Source organism: Pristis pectinata, chromosome 9, assembly GCF_009764475.1.
Source record: "Pristis pectinata isolate sPriPec2 chromosome 9, sPriPec2.1.pri, whole genome shotgun sequence".
Taxonomy (NCBI): domain Eukaryota; kingdom Metazoa; phylum Chordata; class Chondrichthyes; order Rhinopristiformes; family Pristidae; genus Pristis; species Pristis pectinata.
Genome location: NC_067413.1, coordinates 71,748,220 through 71,772,230, shown reverse-complemented (window position 1 = coordinate 71,772,230; position 24,011 = coordinate 71,748,220). Strand labels below are relative to the sequence as shown.

Here is a 24,011-nt window from a genome sequence, read left to right as displayed (position 1 = left end):
TGTTTCTTTCCTTTGATATGGAAGCTGATTCTTTGCTTTTACTGACATCAGTAAGTGCAATATATAGGTGAAGACAAATATACTGAAGAGTTTGAGGTGGAAGTTGGTGTGATCCAATTCCTACTACATTTAGGGCAACCTATTTTCCACTTTGCGTCCTAAATAAGGCTGTAGGCTCTTGTCTACATATTCTAAGTCTCCAGAACCAATAAGGCATAAAGATCTAACTTAAGTACCAATGGACTCAGCTGTCAGAGGCCATCTCTTAAATTTGACCTCTTTGCATTAGCTTCCTAATCAGAAAATACAAACAGCAAAGTCCAATTTCATCACCAAAGAATTCTGTAGCCCCTTCAGAGTTGCTATTGAAGATGAAAATGTAGAGAATGAGGAGTGGTACTTTGTGTAGAAATGGAGACCATGGTGGCCTTATGCACCTGTATGATTCTGAAGCAGCAGACAGTTTTGGCTGCGAGAGTGTGGCATGGTAAGTCTAGTTGTGTTTGAGACAGATTTGGCAATGAATGAAATGAACATGCCATGTGTTCTTGGCAGTCCTAAAATCAATTATGAGTTATTATTTCTCTTGCACCTATTAGCAATACATACAAAATGTTCCATGACAACTTAACATTTAGTACATTGTAATTTTAACCACATCTATCACAAAAAGGAGAATGGCATATAATTAATAGAGTTCATTTCTGTATGTGACCTGACAATGCAATTGAACTATTCATTGATAATGTAGTTTACAATGCAGTGTTTTTTGCTGTCTAAGGTGCCCAGTGATAGGTTGTGATGGGCAGGGTCACATATCTGGCAAGTACTCATCACATCGGAGTGCATCAGGGTGCCCTTTAGCTGCAAAAAGACAAAAGGAAGCTTCATTGAATGGACCCCAATTCCCATGGAAATCTGGCAAAGCTGAAGGTACAACCTGCCCCACACCAGGCTGTGATGGATCCGGTCACATTAATGGCAGTTTTGTCACCCACAGAAGGTTAGTATGGGGGCATCCTTCTTCTTACCCTTGTAGTACAAATTCTCCAACATTATAACCACATTTGTGGAGAGAGGACCCAGGCTGGAGGATTTGCCCTGCACCTCACTATATATTTTAATCTAAACTAACTTTGCCCAGTTCCATTAACTTTCAAAAACTGATTGTCACTTGCAATATTGCTACAAATGACCACAGTAAATTCATGTAAATAATGCATTTTATTTGTTTAGTATCTAAGAGATGTGTTAAAATACAGATCAAATGGAAAGATGAGAGTGATAACAAGAGGTAAAGGAACACTATTAAAATCTGAAAGGAGATATATTTTATGACTGATATTGTTTTCCTGTGAACACATTGTATTCTCATGCTAAATCCTTCTGTAATTTTCTGTAATTAATAATTAATCTGTTTGCTTAAATAAGTTAGCCAGAAACATGGCCCATTTTAGATGAACTAAAATATACATGTTTCTTACTTTTTCATCATTCTATAATGAAAGAATAGAAATTAATGCTGCTGATAATAACAGATGAATCTTGAATGTGTTTCTACAGTATTCTTAGGTCAGTTATTTTATTCCATCAAAGCACCAGAAAATGGAATATCATACAAATGCTTCAGCCAATTGTTATTTGCTTATCCCAATGGTGATATTTAGCTTTAAGTGACTCTAAATTGATTTGTAGTTGGCATCATTGACACCCTCTGATAAAAAGCATGTGTGCCTTAATTGAAACCATTGCTTGTTTCAAAGGTACTTATGTGTCTGCAGCACAGTACTCAGCAATTCATCATACATTTGCACACCTTCTTAAGTAGCTGCTCTTAACTGAATTTGTTTCTTGGAATGGATAGAAATGACCATTCTCATCATATTTTTATATTTCCAGTTTGTCGGGTTGCCCCCGAGCTTCCCTTGCACTGAAGAGAAGCAAACTGTCAGGTGATGAAATGATGACCATCAAGCTCAGGGCAAGTAGCGGTAAGAACACAATCAGAAGACATAAAATAATCCAATTAAAATAATTTTGTTTGTACTAAATTGAATTACCTCTTCATATTGATTATGTTGGTCCTAGTGCCATCTAACACTTTAATAAATAAATTATCTCTGCCCTTCAACTTCCTGAGGGTCCTTCCAGAAACTTTTCTAGAAAGTTTTTCCTTATTGAATTTTGCTGCACTTTTATATGTTTTCCTGAAAATGATTTTTAATTCTTGTCTCAATTCTTCTTGCAGTCATGTCAGTCATGTAGCATGGAAACATGCCCTTTTGACCTACTGAGTCAATGCCAAACATCAAGCACCCATTTACACTAATCCTACACTGTTCCCATTTTATTCCCCCCACATTCCCATCAACTGCCCCAGATTCTAACCCTCACCACATACTCGGAGTAATTAACTGACCAACCTGCACATTTTTGGGGTTGTGGAAGGTAACTAGAGCACCTGGGGAAGCCTACATGGTCACAGAAATAACATGCAAACTCCACACAGACAGCAGCAGAGGCCAGAATCGAACTCAGATCACTGTAGCTATGAAGCAGCAGCTCTATGAGCTGTGCCATTCCACTATCCTTGATTCTGTATGCTGTTTTCTTCCCCCATAATTAAATAGAGTGGTGGGTAATAATGAGGGGAATATATAATTGCAACAACAGATTCATTTATATAGCTCTTTAAAGTAATTCATTGAAGTGTAATTGGAAAGCAATTTGATGTGGTGGTAACTAAAACCTTGTTCACTAAGCTGAGTTCTAAAGCAGTTGTTGAGAGAGAGAAAAAAAGTAAAAAGCAGAAGTTTTTGAAATGGAATCAAAATCCAAGAAAAAAATGTTCAGGCCTCCCATCTGTCAGAAATGGGACACCACCTCAACCTAAGGCCAGTAACTTAGGAGGGGTACGCATTCCAATGCTGGGATTTTGTACTTCCCTGACTTAGGTGCTTCATTACTGAGACTAAGAGTCTCACCAAAGACCAGAGGTTGCCTGTGAGCAATGATGGGAAATAACAGACTTAGATATCAGTGTGGTCTCTGACAGAAGAAGGCAGGTCGAAACAGAGCTCCATTGCTTTGCTCTTTGCTTTGTCTCATGGTTTTCAAATTTCCTCCAAATTGTGAATTCCACAATCATGTTCGTATTGACGTCAATGACTCTGTCTAAAAAAAGTTACATGTCCCTTAATTGAAACTAGTGCAAGTGTAAATCGCACCATCCAGCAAATTGGTTTGTGCTGTGGCACATGAAGTGGTTGAACAGGTTGAATGTATGCAGAATAAGCACTTCATGACATCTTTGCTTCATGACTGCCAACCTGATTGTGCTTTTTAAAGAGGACCTTCATTGACTTGTGCAGTTGTGTGTGCTGAGAAGGGTTGGTAGTTCACTTCCATTGTTAGAAACTTTGAAGATTCAGTAGTAGTAAGGGAATGCTGTGAACAATGTAAAGTTTTCCTTGAGTCTACACCTGCCCCATCAAAAGAGAGGAATTTGGTGCCTATAGCTCTGGACCTGCAGAATGAAGGAGTGGAGGAGGAAAGGAGCCGTGGAGCAGAGTGGCACACCAAAAGAAGGAGAAAGAAAATAAGGGAGAGAAGGAGACCTCAACACAACAGGTTTTCTGGGAGCATTTTCTCCATATCAGAGACAGAGGAGCGATAGTTGAGGAGACACTTCTTCCCCAGTGGTCCACAAGGGAGATCTGTAACCACACCTTCAGCTATATAGTAGGCTAGTGCTCTCTTGTTGGTGGAATCCTAAGTAAGTAAGAGTTGTAGTAAATCTTTGTGCATCCAGTTCTTTCCAGGCTGGTGCTGAAGATATAAGTTGCATCACCCAGATTGCAGTCCACCGTGCATAACGGAGGTTATGAAGGCTCCTTAATCAAGCAGAAAGCAGCAGAGTGGGCAAGGGATTTTCCAGGACAGCAGGATTCCCATGAACAAGGAATTATTGACCTCAACTAAATCCCCTCAGGAATCTTGAGATGTTCAGAAACTGAACAAGATATGGCTCCCTCAGTGTTTAGCTTGTCTCCGATCATGGGCAGAAGGTAATGATGATCAACCCCCAAAACCTGGGGAACACTAATGGCAATTGTCATAAAGGGACAGTCCATTCTGTCATTTCTTTCTCAGCCAACAAGCCAGCATTGAGGACAGGTCACTCAATACTGGTTCCTCAAAACAATCTGAAGCTGTCACTCAAGAGGCCAACATTGATAAAACAAGAGTCACACTGCCTTTCACCATGTCACTGAGCAGACAGTTGCTATTCTTAAGCAGTGTTTTTACTGCCTGGATCACTCAGAAAGTGCCTTGCAGTGCAGCCTGGTTTTAATCATTATTTGCTAGATTCAGCTGGAGCTGGCCATTCACAAAATTGTGTCCCGTCAAGGCAATAAACTATGCAGTTTTCATTGTTTGGATTTGAAAATCATAAATAATGAGGTGGGGTCATAAATTGTGTATGTGTATGTCTTGCATTAAGTCAAAATGTGAGCAGCTTAATCGCAGGGGAGAATTTCTTCACGTGGTGGGATACACATGCAGATAAAGGGACCTTCTCACCACCATGCAAATTTCAGTGATTTCCACACTCAAGGTGCAGTGCCTAAAAAAATCTACAAGTTGCCTTACAAATAACAATTCATCCTTGGTCGGTAGTACTCATCATATAAACATTATATGGTAATGACTGTGCATTCAGAAGCAGAGGAAGTCGCACAGCTGTAGCTTTATATAATGTGCTTAATGTAACTGACCAAAGATGAATTTCTAAACAATATTTTCCATAGAAATTGTACGCCACCTACAGGTACACACCACATGAATAAATGCCCTGCCTTTATTTTCTGTAGGAGCTGAAAACAATGAGGAAATCAGTCATTTGGATGATGAGATTAAGGAGCTGAATGAATCAAATTTAAAAATGGAAGCAGATATGATAAAACTTCAGACACAGGTAAACATCAGCCAGTACATGAGCTAAACACAATAAGCCATTTTTTGCATTTTGCAGGAACTATGGAAGTGGCTCATCTGAAGACATGGATGTGCTATACTTGACTACATTTTTCAGCCACCTTATACAGTGTTTTGACATTGGTTCCCTTCTTTTAATGGCTGAGTTTTTATTTTTCCAATTATTTTTCCACAGTGTTGACTAAATAATACAGCTTTGTGATTTAGCTGAAACTCACATTAACATACTCAACATGGCGTACATCCTAGTTCTGTAGATTAAGAACTGCAAAATTCTTAGTGCTACATTGTCAATAATAAATCAAAGCTGTATTTCTGTGAAATTTGTAAAGCGCCCATTATGTAATTAAAGAAAAATTATTTCTAAATTTTTAGATTACTTCCATGGAGAGCAATTTGAAAACAATTGAGGAGGAGAATAAACTAATTGAGCAGCACAATGAGAGTTTGTTAAAGGAATTAGCTGGTCTGAGTCAGGCCCTTATTAACAGCCTCGCTGACATCCAACTCCCACAAATGGTAAGCTATCAAGTAACTAACTGAAACTAAAACATTTCTGAACAGCAAAATTATTATGAATATGTGAGTATTTCTGACCCCTTAAATCAATTTTCTAACAGATACACTTTGTGATGTCTTTGGGGCATTTCAGACATTTAAGAATATACATCCCCCATTCACATTTCCCTGTAGTGATTTTAAAAAGTACACAAGTAAAATTAAAATAAATGATAGATCTCTCCTATACTTACTTGTCAGATGGTACTGATAGATCAGAATTAAACAACAATGTTACATAATGTTGCTACTTTACTTTGAGGCTTTAATGACATCCAGAATTTCTATTATGTAGGAAACTGGGAATGAAAAGCCATATCTGGGACCACTAATGAATGAAACACAAAGGCAATGTGCCCTTAAGGCACATTCACACGTTTTGGTGGAATTCCTTCTGAGAATCACTATTGTCCTAGTGGGAAGTGAATGTCACTTTAGACTTTACTGGTATCCCTACTAAAATCATGAGAATAGAAATATTTACTTCACCATTCTACCCACCACCCCTCCCCCACTGCACTCCACCACCATCCCCACAATACTTAACCATCAAAGACACAAAAATATGGATACACTGTTAAGTAGGGGTTTCCACAAGCCCCAGCAATTTCAATTAGTGAATATTATGCCGGGTTTGAAGACTATACAGAACAGAACAAAATTGTGTGGCATAACATTTGCGGTGAACTTCCTTCTCTTTAAAAAGGTTGTTACATTTCTTTTCTCACATTTTATATGGTCAGCAGCAATGTAGGCACTAGCATTAAAAGAACTGCCACAAAGATTTAGCAATCTATATATAAAAAGGGCAGACTTCCCCTTTTCTGATGTTGGTTCAGGCTTCAGTTCAAGAGGTCTCTGGGACATTTCTGCCATAAATCAGGCTGAGCAGCCTGACTCATTGAATGGGACAGGAAGGAAACAACAATTTAGCCATATTTCAAAAAGTTTTAGAAAGCACAAAATAAAGATTGCAATTTATGCAAAAGATGTAGGTAGAAGCTGAAATATCATGAGAAAAGTTTTTTTTAAGGAAATAAATATTATGTTAAGATACATTATATTTTGAAATGTTCATCTGAGATTAGTTTTATAGTGCTGGAGAGTTGCTAAGTAGTAATTATGATGAAGTATGCTATTAAAAGTTTATGTGCACTTTATGAAACAAATTTATTGCACTTTCAAGGTATTTTACCATAAGGATAGCTTTAAAAAGCTTTTTTTTTGTCAAATTAATGATTTACCTTGATTACTTTGGAGAAAGCTGCAAAACTCTATAGCCTGTGAAGAAACTGTGAGACATTGAAGCATTTTTTAGGATTTCTGTGTAAAACAATGCTCCCAAAGTTGCAGCCAGTTGCAAAGTCTGCCATTATTGTAACCACAAAATCCAGGTCATAATATTGGCTGGTTATGGAAGCAACGTGACTAGTAATCAACCAATTGACAAACCAAAAGTTGCAAATTATGTATAGGATCATATTGCATTAATGCAGCCAATTCAAAACAGATAAACTGTGGAAGTAGGGTTTGCATGATGTTTTATTATCAGTTCTAAATACAGGTAACCAACTGAAAATAAATTAATAACTAAATTAGCTTTAAAGATCACTTTACAAAGCAATAAAAAAGCCTATTTGATAGGGGTTGATAATATTTTATTAAAGCATACTTACAATATCTCTCATAATTGTGTTAAAATATATAAGCATGGTTCAACGTTAGTTATTTTATGCATCATTTTTGATTGTTTAAAGAGACATGAACCATAAGGCTTATTTTAACTTTTGACAGTGACTGGTATGTATGGGCTGCCATTTTACACCACTGGTAATATTGCTACAAAGGTAGATGATCCATGTTTTCCAGGAAACTGTTGGCATTTATCTTTTTAAAGGCTGACATTGCCTTAAGTAACCGTAGTCAACTTTAGGATTTCAATGTGAATGAGGATACCCCAAAATTGCAGTCAGCCGCTCAAGAACACAAGAAAACAACGCAAGAAAATAGGAGCAGGAGAGGTCACCAGTTCCCTCAGTCTTGTCCTGCTATTCAATATGATCATAGTTGATTTATGCTGGCCTCAACTTTTCTTCTGTGCCAGTTCCCCATAACCCCCAGTTCCTCAACCTATCAAATATTTATCTTTTTCCACTTTAAATATATCCAATATTCTGGCCTCCCCCACCTTCGGAGGCAAAGAATTCCAGAAATTCACTCCTTTCTGAGAAAAGAATTTCTATGCACATCAGTTTTAAATATTCAGCCCCTTATTTTGTAGCTACATCCCCTTGTTTGTGACTCCTCCACTAGTGAAAACATCTCAACATCTACTCTATCAAGCCCCCTTAGGATCTGAAATGTTTGAATAAGATCTCCCATAGTTCTTCTAAGTTCCAAGGAATACAGATCCAACTGTTTAGCCTCATTGTTTTTTTTCTGAGTACACTCTGATACTGGACTTCCATGGAATTCAGTGTGGGAGTAAGGAGTTGAAGCAATTCCCAATACATATGGTGGGGAATCCAACATCTTGCACTAGGCTAGACCTTACACAGTAGTGCTCTACTATTCAATTCAATGGAAATTCAATGGAAAGGAATGACTCCCAGAGGCAAAGGTAAATATTAGGTAACTTTAATTATTTTTAGTTGTTTCGAACATATTTAACTGTTTATAACTGCTTTTAAATGTTTATGTGTGAGTTAAATGTTTTAGAATTATCCAGTATTGTATAAAGTGATTTATTTTACAAGTTTTTATACAAAATACTTTTTATATGTTCCTGAATGTTTTGAAAGTCTAAGATATTCAAAAAATTTCAAAGCATTTCTAAGCATTTGATAAATTTGACAGTACCTAAGTTGGGGGTTTAGTTGACTGTCAAAGTTTCTTCCAGCAATTTAGTGGGTTAGGCTTTTCCTGGCACTTTATCCCACCTCCTTCTTCAGCTGTTCCCTGCATTATGGAAAGCCTTTGCTGTGAGGGTTGTAGCTGGTTCTGAACCACATTCCCACAAGGGCAACTGTTCTGGGCTAATGCAATGGTCAGTGCTGTGTGCGGGAGGATGGTCACTCACTGAATATCCACTTTCAAGTGCATTTTAATTTAGGGAGGAGCTGGCTAAGGCATTGTCTTACATACTTTGTAGAAAATGTTGTTATGCCAGTCAAGAAAAATCAAGCACAAGATGATGGACGAATGATATTTCGTGTGAATTTGGATTGGCGGATAGAGAGCGAATATTTCTTTGTGCATAACTTTATAGAGGGGAGTAAAATGGGTAGTTACCCTTAAGTGGTATAGTCAAGTCCAGGGGATAAGATGAGGGAGCAGTGGTCAACCACATCAAAGGCTGCAGATAGGGCAAAAACAGACATCTTTTTATTGGTCCCTAAATAATAGCATAATAATAGAGTGAAATGTAGGGATCAATGCAAATGTCCAATTAATTTGCCCTCACAATAGCAAAAAATGTCCACTGTTAATATTCGATGGAGGTCATTTCAGGAGGAGACTTCTTTTGTCAGTTAGATGTGGCAAAAATCACAAATGGACACAAACTTTGATTTTGCAGCAAGAATGCATGGGCAATCTTTATATTTTTTTCATAACCTCTTCTTGAAAAGTAGAAGGGTGGGTTCCAGTCAATGGAGCACAAGTGCTATTTGTTAATGCTTGGTAAGAGTCCAAAATGTCAGTAACTGTTTATCTCAATATTTAAACCTGTTTTATATTTTGTCACCTGCATATGTTAACACATTTCTGTCAACTCCATGTACCACTTGCAAAACACATTGGAATTTGTATGCTTGGCTTTTTGTTTTCAGTGCTTTATTGGTCAAAATCCGTCAATTCCAGAATGGAGTATAATTGCATTGATTTTTCAGGTCAAATTGTACCATTCTGAAAGTTGAAACAAGCTGGTTTGCTCATGAATTATGTTTGTGTCATATCAGATGTATAGAGAATGGCATAATTCCACATATAATGTTCCTTTAGACCATTGAACAGGATGGTAACAATGGTAACATGGTACATGGATAACAATGTTCTGAGTAACAGGAATACCCTCAGCTAAGTTCACTTACCTGCCTGCTCCAATTCAGGTACCCAACACCCCTGTTCCATTCACTCAATTCACTGATCTCCTTCCCTGACGCCAGATACATACCCAGATCTTCCCCAACCCCAACTCCTCTATCACCCCATGAGGCTGCTCCAACCCCTGATTCTTTAATCTGACCAAAATGTAACCTCTGGACCTCTCTTCCCCATGATCCCTGACTGAAGAGGGCCAGGAGATTCAGAGGTGGGATCATGAGAGTTGCTCGGACTGGTGATCAGGGAAGGAGTGAGAGTCAGGCAGATGATGGAGAATCAGAGTTGGGAGCCTTCTAGTTAAGTGAGATTCCAAGAATGAATGGGGCCTCTGACCCAGTCGAGGGGTGGGGAGGGGGAAAGATTGCACAGGAGCAGCTACAGCTTCAGATGCTTGGTAATTATGTGTAAAACAGTGATAGTTGCTGCAGAATTTGAAAAAAACAACATGCATACTGACTTATTCAACTAAGAAGGGGTCATTTTAAAGCTTATTTTCAGCCTTATCAATGATCTGAGATACATACAGCTGATGAACTGATAATTCTGGATGAAATGATGGCAGGGTGGGTACATATCTTTGTCCCAGGTCTCTCTATCCCCACTTGCAACACAGCCCTTAGTAAACAACCACTTCTCACATTAATAAAAGTCATAGTGCTCCAAAGTTTGCCTCACCACCTCGTCCCAAGGCTGAAGTGTGGTTTTACTGCCTGGTAGGATATGTTTGTTCTCTGCCTGACCTCGCCAACGAATTGGCTTTGCTTTTGTTTGTTGGACTAATTGTGCAATAATGTTTTTAGAGACTGCAAACCTGCAGATTGAACAATGACGTACACATACAGTATATAATAGTGCCTGGGCAAAAAGAATAAGATCGTCGATTCCCATGAAAAATCAAATAGATTAATGTTATCATCAAAAAGAAACCACTGTTGAAAAATATGCTGAAACAAAACTGTATTCATATCTCAACAAAAAAGGATTTGGTTACACTTGAGGCATTAGGATATGGTCAAAATAAGCTATTGAGTTCAATAGAGTAGCAGTCTTCTAATTAAGATTCATTAGGTTATAAATTGGTCTACAATGGTAGAGCCCACAGTGAGGTAATTGTATTCCCATAGTCTTCAATTGCTGAATGTACAGTTGCAGACGCTGGAATCTGGAGCAACAAACAAGATGCTGGAGGAACTCAGTGGGTCAGGCAGCATCTGTGGAGGGTCAACGTTTCGGTTCTGGACCCTTCATCTGAACTGAAAGATAGAGGGGAGATAGCCAGTATAAAAAGGTGGAGGGAAAGGGTGGGGCAAGAGCTGGTGAGTGACAGGTGGATCCAGGTGAGGAGGGGGTGATAGGCAGGTGGAGGATGGAAGGGTGGAAACAGCGACAGAGGCTGGGATATGATGGGGGGAGGCAACAAAGAGCTGTAGATGGTGGAAGCTGATAGCAGAAGAAGCTGGAGCATGGAATCAAATCAGGGAAGTGGGGTGGGCAGATAGGAACTGAGGGGGAGGAGAATCAGTGGAAGGCTGGGCAGATGGAGTGGGTGGAGGAGGGGGAGAAAAGGGTGATGGGGGAGCTGGGGTGGGTGTGGGAGGAACTAACTTGATGAGGAGAAGAGAGAATAGAGACAGACGAGGAGCAGGTTACCTGAAATTGGAGAATTCAATGCTCATGCCACTGGGTTGTAGACTACCCAGGCAGAATAGGAGGTGCTGTTCCTCCAGTTTGCATTTAGCCTCGCCCTGGCAGTGGAGGAGGCCGAGGACAGACATGTCAGTGTGGGAATGGGGAGGGGAATTACAATGACTAGCAACCAGGAGTTCCGAAAGGCCAGTTTGGACAGAGTGCAAGTGCTCGGCAAAGCGGTCACCTCATCCACCCCTCTTTCACCCACTCCATCTGCTCATGACCCACACACTCCTTCCACCGATTCCCCTGGCTCCCCATTGGTCCCATCTGCCCTCCCTACCTCCCTGATTTGATTCCATGCTCCACCTTCATCTCTGATCAGAATCAGAATCAGAATCAGATTTATTATCACTGACATATGACATGAAATCTGTTGTTTTGCAGATTCCATCATCTGCAGCTTTTGATGTACAGAAGGATCTTGGGGTCCAAGTCCATAGCTCCCTGAAAGTGGCTGCACAAGTTGATAAGGTGGTAAAGAAGGTGTTTGGCATGCTTGCCTTTATTAGTCAAGGCATTGATTTCAAGAGTCAGGAAGTTATGTTGTCGCATTATAGGACTCTGGTTGGGCTGCATCTGGAGTATTGCATTCAATTCTGGTCGTCCCATTATAGAAAGGATGTGGAGGCTTTGGAGAGGGCGCTGAAGAGGTTTACTGGGATGCTGCCTGGATTAGAATGCATTTGCTATAAGGAGAGGTTGGACAAACAAGGATTGCTTTCTCTGGAGTGGTGGAGGCAGAGGGGAGACCTGATAGAAATTTATAAAATCATGAGGGGCATACATAAAGCAGACAGCCAGTATCTTTTTCCCTGGGTCAAAATGTCTAGCATTAGCATGCATTTAAGGGTAGAGGGGGAAAGTTCAAAGGAGATGTGCAGGGCATGTGTTTTTGCACAGAGTGGTGGGTGCCTGGAATGCACTGTCAGGGGTGGTGGTGGAGGCAAATATGATTGAGGTGTTTAAGAGGCTCTTAGATAGGCACATAAATATGCAGAGAATGGAGGGATATGAACCATGTGCAGGCAGAAGGGATTAGTTTAATTAGGCATCATTACCTTAATTAGTTCGCACAACATTGTGGGCCGAAAGGCCTGTTCCTGTACTGCATTGTTCAATGTTTTTTGTTGCCTTCACCTCTCAGCTTCTGTTACTACTTCCACTCTCCCCTTCTCCATCTGCCTATCTGCCCTCCACACCTGGATCGACCTATAGCTTGCCAGCTCTTCCCTTCACCTTTTTATACTGGCTATCTCCCCTCTATCTTTCAGTTCATATGAAGGGTCTCGACCCAAAACATCGATTGTCCAATTCCCTCCACAGATGCTGCCTGACCCCGTGAGTTCCTCCAGCATCTTGTCTGTTGCTCCAGATTGCTGAATGATGTTGGGAGTTCAGCAGGGTCGCTATGGGTTTGCTGAGCAGTGTTCAGTGGGTGATGAATTGTAGTCGTTAGTGCCAAATGAGTCACATCGTAGGCCAGATGTTCTGGCTAAGTGTGTAATCTACTTTTATACTCAGTTTCTATAACTCCAGGTAAAGTGAGACATCCTTATTCATCCAAGCCACAATCAAATGCTCATCCAAATGTTGCTTTATATTGTGAAAAATCTTGACTTTTTACATTGAACTTAAACTGTATTGTACATTCATTGTGTTAAACGTGAATTTTTCACTTAGGAGCCAATCAGCGAACAGAATTTTGATTTGTACGTGAACACTCTGACTGACATGTATAGCAGCCTGGAGAGGAATTACACCCCTGAAAGCAAAGCCCTTCTGGAAAGCATAAAACAAGCAGTAAAGGGTATCCAGGTGTGAAACATGTCCGTGCCAGTTTCCTGGTGCTGCTTTTGTAAATGCTAATGACTTTTTTTTACTTATAGGCAGTACACTTCAGCTTCAAGGTGTTTGTCGCACATGTAATAGTGGCATGTCTTAGAAAATGCAAACTCCATATTTACAACAGCCACATTGCAAGACAAAATAATAATCCTAATGGGCTGTAACTTGAAGTTATCTTAAACAAAAACGAAGTAACATGTATTGAAGCATCATAAAACATTGCTGTTTGTCAATACTCTGAGATGATTTTGCAGAGTTACAGTCCGACATGAAATCAACTTAGAAGCAGATTTTGGAAGTACAACTGTCATGTTACTTACAAAAAGATACAGCCTTGGAATTATGTAGTGTTGGCATTTGAAGCATAACATGTTCACCTAAAATGGCCTTCTCTGCAACTTCAGCAGAGATGATAACCTATTTAGATAAATGGTTTTACACCCCTGCTAAAATGGCAGAGGGACAAATTGCAAACAGGTTAAATGTAAATATTTTAAGATCCAATTGCATGATTTCAGGGCTGCTTATTTAAAATATCTTCAACCACATGCACCATGTGCAATAAGTAATGAAGAATGTTGTGTAGTGCTAATTTTTAATAGTTTTCATGTCCAGTTCATGTAGGTCTATGATAGGACATTGACTTTTTAAACAAAAATTGGAAGGGATGACAGCATTGAAAACACTGCACTTACTTAAGATACTTTCCTTTTGCACCAGTTTTCATTTTTTTATATAATTTGTTGTAAAAAGTGAGTGATTGTGTTATTTTTATAATACATTATTATTTATTCTTTTTAATTTAATTTTTTGTTAGTTTTAATTATGCAAACAATGTTATTTAATGAAATAGTTTTCTGGGAGAAATTTATAAAATTATTCTGCTTATCTGGACTATAGAACAAGAGAAATAAACATTTTTTTAATAAGAGACATTTCCCTTTGGGCTCTAAATGCAAATAACAAACAGAAATTATTTATGTTTTTTTTCTGAATTCCAAAAAAGATTTTTTTTTGTTTTGGTCACTTGTGTTCTGATAAATTTATTTTCTTATTACTGTGTTTTGCTAGATATATATATTCTTTACTTTTTATATTGCATTTTTTATGACCAACAAAGCAATCAATTTTAAGAATCATGCAAAAGGAAAGTGTAATGTAAAACACTGTCCTCTTGTGGTGACATAAATTTGGTACATCTATTTTACAAAAATGCTCATCCTGGCAACAGTTCATGACAGATACAGGCTGTATATCAGGGACCACTGTATAGTAACAGAGAAGCTATGGACTAGAGGAATCTCAAAAATCACTTGTACGAAAATGTTTTTATGGATTTTTTTAAACTGTAAAATCTCAAATTTCTTGTACACTATATTAGATCATAAATTCGCTACAAACTGCCTTTGTGTGTGAATGGCGTGTGTACGCGCCCATATGTATCACATGCACATCTATGCATGCATATGTTCTTATGCCTGCAAATGCTTGAATGGGTCTAAGTGTGCACATGTATTTGTGCTTGGGACAGCAGTTGACGGTTAAAAGTGACTGGAAATACTTGTCTGTTAATTTTGCAGATTTATTTCAGTTGATGAAACACAGTCTGTAAAACAAATTTTAAACATTCAGTGGTGCTAGGTAAAATGTTTGTTCTTTGTGAGTTAGAATATGTTCTGTGGAATGTTTTTTTTCTAAAATGTATTAATCAAAGGGCTCCTCCTGTGATTTGTTTCATGCACTGTCGATCAGGATCCTCTCATATGTTCTTTCTATGGGTTGTTTCATTTGAATCTGTATTACTTTATATTCAATGTGAATGTCATTTGGGGCATCACTTGAAGGTTATCACATAAGCTGCAGAACCTAGTTCTGATCAAAGTCATTCCATATTTTTAGTAGTGTAGAACTTCAGTTACTTTGACAGGATTCTTTCAGCATTATTTACCAGTGACAACTCAGAACTAAGTGAAAGTTCTGAAAATGCTTCAAAAATAGCCTCTCAAGTACAGTATCATTTTTTACAATGGCAATACCAATTTAACACCTTTGCAATAAATGATATTAAATTTACTATCACTAAATATTATCAGCTCTATGGCCAATGGCAATAAAGTATATTTATAGCATGGCATATGTCTGCAGCACTGCATTGGCATTGCAAGGCCCTCCCCAAACTAAGGCATTTAAAGCAGGTGTAAGTATTTCTTGTGTAAAGTTTGTCAAAAAGAAATCCCAATACTTGCACTCTTCCTGATCTATTCCATATCTGTGCCATCTTGAAACACCTAACCGTATACCATACCCTTATGATAAATGCAAAATGTTCTTTTACACCTTTTGTACCAAAAGAGTTCTCAGTAGTGGATCAGGTGTTGACCACATGAGTTAAATAGTCACCCGTGAACAACGAAAATAACCGAAGTTACATCTCACAGTTTGCATCAATATGAACCACTTTCACTTTTGCTAAAAAACAAGTTGTGTTTAGTTTAAGAGTAATTTCAGTTTAACATGGCAGGCAGGAATTAGAAGAGGATGGGAAGAAATGCCAGTGAAATTTGGTGCTTGATTTTTATTGACTGCAATCAAGTGTAAAACCAGGCAGTGTGTCAATTAGAATTGCCCTGAGCTGCTCAGTCTCCCAAAAGACTGGTCAGGTTAAAACTATTCCCATAAGAGGACCTTTATATTTTAATTGTTACCATCCAATATTTAGACTTGTGCTGCTTTGAGTCAATTGGCTTCTGCCGAATGACAAACATTATAAGAAAAAAGCACAATCAGCATCCAAATGTCAACAAGTGGAATTTAGCCCTCTATGTTTTGAGAGGTCCCAATATTTAGGAGGAGTGGAAAAGTTGCAGAGGTGATGAAGGCCTGGTGGGAAGGTGTCAAGGCCACTGATGCAGGGCTTCGTATGACTTCATTAACATATTTCCTCCCACTTCTTGGCCAGATGACAGACAAGCCAGCAGCTGTGTGAGAAACCAGGGCAGTAAACCACAGCCTGGGATTCTTGGGAAATAGGCCAGTGTTTCCACTTGGATGGTCAGGGAGTGCAGAAAAGGGCAGAAATCAGAGTCTGGAATGGAGGGGGAGATCATTATCTGAGCATGGAGTTGGCCTTGGTGAAAGGGTTGGCAGGTTGGCATTTAAATCAGGCAGGAGACAGAAGGTGTGATCAGCTGAGACAAGGCCAAACCCTTCCGTTACAATAGAGCTTTCAGATCTGTGGGTTGTAACCCTGTCTGTGGTCATAACATCAACAGATGGGTTTTGTTCCGCAATCCCTCCAGGTTTGACAATAGCCTCATTTGATACAGGGTAGTAGGTTTTCCATGGAGCCCACAAGATGCAATAGGATCAGTGTAGGGAGTCTCCAGGACAGCCATATATCTTATAAAAGAGAAGTCAGAGGCCTGCTCATGTAGTTACTGAAAGCTGCTGTTAAAGAGCTGAGGTAAGAACCCAACAAGCCCCCAGGGCTGACCAGAGATTGTGTGAGCCGCTGCCTTACAATGCCAGCAAGCTGGGTTCAATCCTGACGTCTGATGCAGTCTGTGTGGAGTTTGCACGTTGTCCTTGTGACCGCATGGGCTTCCTATGCATGCTCCAGTTTCCTCTGAAAAGGGTGTGGGTAGGTAGATTAATTGACCACTCTAATTGTCCCTCGTATCCATTTTGATGGTAGAATTCGGGAGGAGTTGAAGGAAATATGGAAAGAATGGGTTGCAGAGGAATTACTGAAGGATTCAGATTGCTCTGTGAGCTGGCATAGACTTAATGGGCCCAATGACCTTCCTTTCATTTGAAAGAAAAAACTGAATATGGAATATGGATGGCAGGCCAAGTCCTATCAAAGACCTGATACACCTTAGGACCTACTAGAGACTTGATGGCAGCCCATGGCTCACTGGTGATCTGATGTCAAACCTGACCCAAGACCCAAGGGCCAGACTGGATTTGGAATCAGGGACTCAAAGTCAGAAACCTAGGGACCAAAGAAACATTGCACCCAACCCGAAACTTGTTGGATCCTCCCCTCTACTCCTGCTGCCACAATACCCTCATAGGAGCGAAAGACTACTTCCTAATTTGTTGGCATCCTTCAGCTGCAAGTAACAGCACTTGTTTCATACTCACACTGCCCTGCAACTTGTTGAGCTGCTAGAAGCCTTGGTGGGGGAAGAGATATGTGGGGGAGAAGGAATGAAGGCCTATCTAGCTGCTCTTCTGGTCATCAAAGACTCCTGGAAAAGATACAGACAGACAGTGCAAGAAAGTGTGCCTCCATGCTGCCTCAAGGTCCAGCCCTTTTGCTGGGAAGCTGGGACTTCTATACCACAATATCAAACTATTGACAAATATTGTTAGGAAGTTCGAATACAGGTATAGGGATCCCTGTAGTTCAGGTTATTATTTAGTTCTCTGGCATGTTATCATTGAGTATACTTGGTGCTTTTCTTGATGAAAGAAATGTTGTTGAGTATATTTGCTTTATTTCCCTTAGATTTGCATCAGTTTATTTTCAATGCAAGTTTAGAAGATTGGCTTTACTGAATAAGCACAACAAAAGTAAAAGTAGAGAGTAATAGCTGTCTAGTTCATGTGCAATACCTGTGTATTACATAATAGCTTATCCTGATGCCACAATATATTTCAAAGTTTCCTTTATTTAATAGCACTTCACTGCAGCAAATATAACCCATCGTTAAAACAGATAGATTCATTTTTAGGGAAAGGTATCTAATAACCATTTTGAATAGGACTGTTGGTATTATTTTTTTCAATTTAATAAACTTTAAAATTATTTAATTGTTTTAAATTAAAAACTTAAAGACCATAATTAGGAATTAGAATGCATATTCTTGACATGTTGATTGCATCAGTTTGGAGTCACAAAATCTTAAAGGGGGCAATGTGAAGGAAAGAGTGGGAGGTGCTGCTGGAACAGACTCCAGGAACTGAAGAGCCAATTCACTCCTTGTATTAAAACCAAAACTTTAGTTTTTTGCTTTTGCCCTACTTTTCGGATAAGCCTTTAGAAAATAAAAAAAGTTGAAATGCTAATCCTTGGTATTTTGTACTAACATTGTGACAACTTTTTCAACACAATTGTCTAAATTATGATTTTTATGTGAATGTCTAAGTGAAATGTATCCTCTTACAGTTCCCTGCATGGAGCTCTAATTTAATATTTATGTTTGAATAATGTTGTCAGTGACATTCATTAATGGAAGATTGCCCTTTCATGTAAATTCATAAAACTAGCTGCATAACTTTCTAGGAAGTGAAATGTTGTCATAGCCTGAAAGATGTGTTTTGCAATCAATTGATCTTAATAATTCCTCAGCAATATATAGTGAGAAGATTGCCGCATCTACATGGTTGCAAAGCAGAGACCAAGGAGCACAATTTGCTAGTTCACATATCTTACTGTACAGTCTAAAGGGATTGTGACCTATAGGTTTCTCCCTTTATGAAAACCGTACTAACTTTGTTGGTTTTAATGAACTCAAATCAAAATGACATGGGCATGCTATTTGTTTGAGATGGCCATGTGCACAACAAATTTGTTAAGGGAAATAAAAAGTCAGCTGAAATTGCACCGTTAAAAATGCTCCATTCCAAAATTGTTAATCTTTAAATTGACGTTGAAGGTCTATGTATGAGCACCAAAAAATTTATGAAAAGAAGCAGAACTACAAAATGGACATTCTACTTCACAATATCTTTGAGAAATATATGTAAGTCTTTTGGTTAATGGGGAGGCAGTGGTCTCAGACATCCAGCTGATGCACAAGGATAAATTTTCCCCTTTGCTACACCTGATCTACTTCATCGATTGCCTCCATCACTACAGTCCTTCGTTGGGATTTGCTATGGTTCTGTCAAAGGGTGGCAGTGAGCTGAGTGCAGAGGAACACCAAAAATAGTTGGTAATACACTGTCAGTGCATTGGGAACTATTTGCCTAAGAATAGAGGAAACAGGAGCAGTTGCAAGCCAATCGGCCCCTCAATGACAGACTCTCTCCCCTTACCCCTTGACTCACTAATAGTTCAAATGCCTGTCAATCTCCACCTTTAAAATGTTCAGTGGCTCCACCTCCATTGCCCTCTGGGTTGCGAATTCCAAAGATTCACAACCTTCTGTGAGAAGACATTCTTTCTCATCTGTGTCTGAAATAGGAGTTTCCTTATTCTGAAACTATGCCCCATAATTCTAAATACTCCCACAAGGGGAAACATTTTCTCAGCATCTATCCTGACAATTCCCCTCCAAAACTTGAAAATCAAAATATCTACACATGCTGGAAATCTGAAATAAAAATTGAAGATGCTGGAAATACTCAGCAGGTCAGGTAGCTTCTCTTGAAATAGAAACAGAGTTAATATTTGAGGTTAAAGTCTCTTCATCAGAACTGGAAAAGAGAGAAAATAAGTTATTTTTAGGTTGCATAGAAGATTGGGAGATTGGATAGCACAAAGGGAACATTTCTGATGGGAGGGAGACCAGAGTTGTCATGGTGAGAGGCTGTTTATGAACTAACTGGTTGATGAATTATTGAGGTTAGTCAAAGGGAGAAACAAAGAGATATGCAAAAGTTGTGACACGTAGATCAGAGCTGTAACAGGGAACTGAAACCAGAAGGAGAATGTTGAAAATTCATAGCAGATCAGGCAGTGTCTATGGAGAGAGAAACACTCAATTAATATTACAAATGAAAAAACTTTACAATATAACTGGCCAGTTCTGATACAGAGAAAGCAAGTTACCTAAAATTGCCAAATTCAATATCGAGTCCAGAAGGATGGAATGCACCCAGACAGACGATAAAGTGGTGTTCCTCAGTTTTACTTTAGGCCTCATTGGAACAGTGAAGAAGGTCACAGAGAGGTCAGAGTGGGAGAGGGATGGAGAATTAAAGTTACAGGCAATTGGAAACTCTCCCTTGTGGACTAGGAAACTCATCTTAATGTAGATACATAGATATAAAGTACATACATGGACAAAGAATGCAAAAGTAATTAGTTCAGGGATATCAGAGGTTTCATTATTTTCTATGTTTTTGATGTTATCATACAAAAACATTGAAAACAATACATTAAGAAATGCAATAATACTTAACCAGCAAGATAGTGCAAATCTTATTGCACATACCTAATCAACAATGAAACTGCATTTCTTTATTGGATATTTATGTCTCCATTTTATGTTTAAATCTGTACTGTTGTTATGTTGAAAGGTCAAATTTTCAAACACCAGAAGGACAATATATTTAGTAGGCAGTGAAATTTCACAACAGTACTCTTTAACTGGATGATGTCAGTGATGGAAGGGAAGAGAAAATTAAAGGGATTCATGGAGCACCTTGTGAATACCATCTTAATCATGTCTGTTCTGTAATTCATACCACATATCATAGAGACATAGTCATACAGCACAGAAACAGGCCCTTCAGACCACCGCATGCATGCTTTCTATTAGATAACCATCTATACTAATCCCAATTACTAGCACATGGTCTGTGTGTGTTAGTGACTCAAGTGCTCATCTAGATACTTATTAAATGTTGTGAGAGTACATACCTCTACCACTCTTCAGGAAGTGTGTTCCAAATTCCAACCACTTGCTTGGTGAAAGATTCCTCTTCAGATCCCCTCTAAACTTCCTACCCCTTACCTTCGGGGTGGCACGGTAGCGTAGCGGTTAGCGCGACGCTATTACAGCACCAGCGATTGGGGTTCGATCCCTGTCGCTGTCTGTAAGGAGTTTGTACATTCTCCCGTGTCTGCGTGGGTTTCTTCCGGGTTCTCCGGTTTCCTCCCACATTGCAAAGACGTACGGGTAGGTTAATTTGGGTTTAAAATGGGTGGCACGGACTCGTTGGGCCAGAAGGGCCTGTTACCACGCTGTAAATAATTTTTTTTTAAAAACTTAAAATTTAAACCTATGCCCTCTGGTTTTAGACAACTCTGCTCAGGGAAAATGCTTCCAACTATCTACCCAGTTGATGCCCCACATAATTTTGTATCCTTCTATCAAGTTCTTCATCAACCTTCTTAAGCTCCAAGGAAAACAAACCCAGCCTATCCAGTCTCCCCTCATACCTGAAACACTCCATCTCAGGCAACGTCCTAGTGAATCTCTTCTGTACCCTCTCCAGTGTAATCACATCCTTCCTATAGTGTGGCAACCAGAACTGTACTCAGCACCTCAGCTGTGGCCTAACCAGTGTTTTGTAAAGTCCTACCATAACCTCCATGCTCTTATATTGATGGCTAATGAAGATACCAATATCCCAAGAAACTGCAAAACAAGGAACTCAAGCAACAAGCTGCTACATGAGTCTTAGTTATTGGACAATAATTATTTGACTACATGGTCAAGGTAATTTATTTGTCTCAATTATAGAACACAGTTCGCTGAATGCAAAATACAAAATTTGTTCCTAAAAACTTCAGGCTACCTTTTCCTGCCTTATCAACCACAAGAGTCATTCTGTCGAACCTGCCTTCCAATGTTTCTTTTTTCCTGAGTGGGCCTTACTCACGTAGATAAGAATCTCACTCACAGCCTGCCTTAGAGATGTAACATAGGCTACCCTTGGGAAATTCGCCAATGATGTTATTTTTAGCAGAGTGACAGTTCCAATCTAACACATTCATTTTACCATGAAGACAACACTTAAAAGCAGCAGTAAAATCATTCTTTCTGCTGCTCATTCTCCATGTTCAGAGCTGTTTATATTTTATACCTGGGGGAATTCAGACAGATTGTCCAAATAGCTTCTGGATAATTAATTTTGTGGCTGTTTTGCTCGCTGAATTTAATAATTCACAGCTCAAATTATTTCCTGCCAGCTGTTCTTGATGATATATTTGCTTTTAGGAACTGTTACTGAAAAATTGACCACTTTCATAAAATAGCTTTGATCAAACACTTCTTCATGCATTTATTTTCATGCGGCAGTGATGCAATGTGCACTCACCATCAGTTCTGTGTGTCAAAAGTGGTGAAATGGTTCATCTATGTACACTCTGTACAGAAAATATTTGGCAGACAATTTTTCATAAAGGGGGTTGGGTGTGGGTCCTTTTAAAATATAATACAACCTACTAATTCAAAGTTACTTTTTGCTGAAAGAGAAGGGTATGGGGTAGAAATTAGTCTTTGTTGAATTTGTTTAATGAGTGGAAAACAGGGGAAGGAAAGCCTTTTTCTGGGGGAAATTTACTCCATTTGCTTAACAGTTGCAGAAACATCAATAAAGGTGGCTTCAAAGGAGCCCAGGGTGGTTTCCTAAGTCAACCACATTGCATGTGTAGATGTGCTGCCTAAGCTTTGATGTAGGAGCCAACTTGGGCTGCCCTGAGTTGAGCAGGTATGAAGTGGATAACGTCTAGTAATGAGCCAGCTCTAAAGCAGTAAGTTATTTTAAATGTCTTCATGTGGATTCCAGAGGAGCCACTGTCTTCCTGGGAATTATCCAAAGGTTACTGCCAATGGGAAAAGTTTCCCAAAACTGATCTTGTTAAAATGGGTGGACTTCCAAGGGGCTAAGTAGTTTGCTTAAGTTAGGCATCAGGCCTAATTTCAGGTGAGTTTGGGACACTTCACAATGTTTTTTTTATGTATGCACCATTAGCTGCAGTCACTGACATAAACACTGACCTCAATCAATTTCTATCCAACAGACTATCTTGTAGATTAAACAATTTTAATGAAGCCACATATCATGGCCCTGAATTCAGATTGAATTCTCCAGATCCCCTGCAACTTATTTAGCAGCAGATCAGTAGAAATCTTGCCAAAGTAGTTTACATGGCCCTTTGTGGTCATTTGTTAGTGTCACAAACTAACCATTGAAACATATGCAATGTAAAGCACTGTACAAACTGCAAAGCTCCGTCGCTTGCACGATACTTGAGATTGTGGTTTACTTCCTGTCAACAGTAAATTAATCCACACAGTCTTAGCACACAGAGAAAAATTCCATCAGGACTCTCAGCTTAGGTATAAATCCTCAATGTGACAGTGCTGCAGAAAGTTTAGTGGAAACAGGTAGCTCTACATTGATCTGTTTAGTGCTCCATTTTCATTTAGGCTCCCAACTTGCTTTTGCCAGTAATAGCTGTGTACTCTCACACACAGATCAGCTCTTCCTTATCAGGTAGCACGTAAAACACCTTGCCCCCTTTTCAAACCTCAGCTCTGCCAGCAGTGATATTGGAGAAACTGCAAGCTGAGAGAGCAAACAGTGGATGCATGAGATCCTAAATTGGTCAAGGGCAGCTGCACTTGGAATGGATTTACAGCGCCAGAAGTAGTTCAGAGAATTCCACTTTTAGATACATGTTTACAGTGAGTCTTCTGAAGTATTAAGCCAAGTTTGTTTTAACAATATCACGACACAGTCGAATTGATGCATCCGCTCTTTTTGTCACACATGCCTGTTAATTTTGCTTAAGTTAAAGGGGAAGAACAACATTCCAATGTTTGCAGTGGGAAAAGTGAAATGGTGGGGGTGGAGGATGGAATTCCCAGTCACTTGTATTTTACTTTTTTCTTCCCTCCACCCTATTTTTTTTATTTTCATGCCATGTGGGTACAGCCCATTGCAGCCATTTCCTGCTTGGCTTCTTTCCAGCCTAAAAATCTTTTGTTGATGTAAACTCATAGTCTGCTTGGGAGCTGGTTCTAAAACTATCAATTTCTCTAGCACATAGAGTATCACAGGGCTAACATTGACTTATGATTTCATAAATTGTTATCCCGTGTTTCATTCTGGACATTTTCTTTGGGAAC

At 39.2% G+C, this 24,011-nt stretch overlaps 1 protein-coding gene across 1 annotated transcript in view; it reads left to right on the top strand.

The window, feature by feature from the left end:
* The window catches only part of st18 (ST18 C2H2C-type zinc finger transcription factor), a 50,500-nt gene extending 37,138 nt beyond the window's left edge, over positions 1–13,362 (top strand). Inside the window, exons 14-18 of the mRNA XM_052023049.1 lie at positions 782–1,003; positions 1,900–1,991; positions 4,875–4,978; positions 5,374–5,517; positions 13,033–13,362. Of these exons, the coding sequence (XP_051879009.1) occupies positions 782–1,003; positions 1,900–1,991; positions 4,875–4,978; positions 5,374–5,517; positions 13,033–13,173 (703 nt within the window). The 3' untranslated portion in view covers positions 13,174–13,362. The remainder of the gene's footprint in view (positions 1–781; positions 1,004–1,899; positions 1,992–4,874; positions 4,979–5,373; positions 5,518–13,032) is intronic.
* Positions 13,363–24,011: the final 10,649 nt, after the last annotated feature.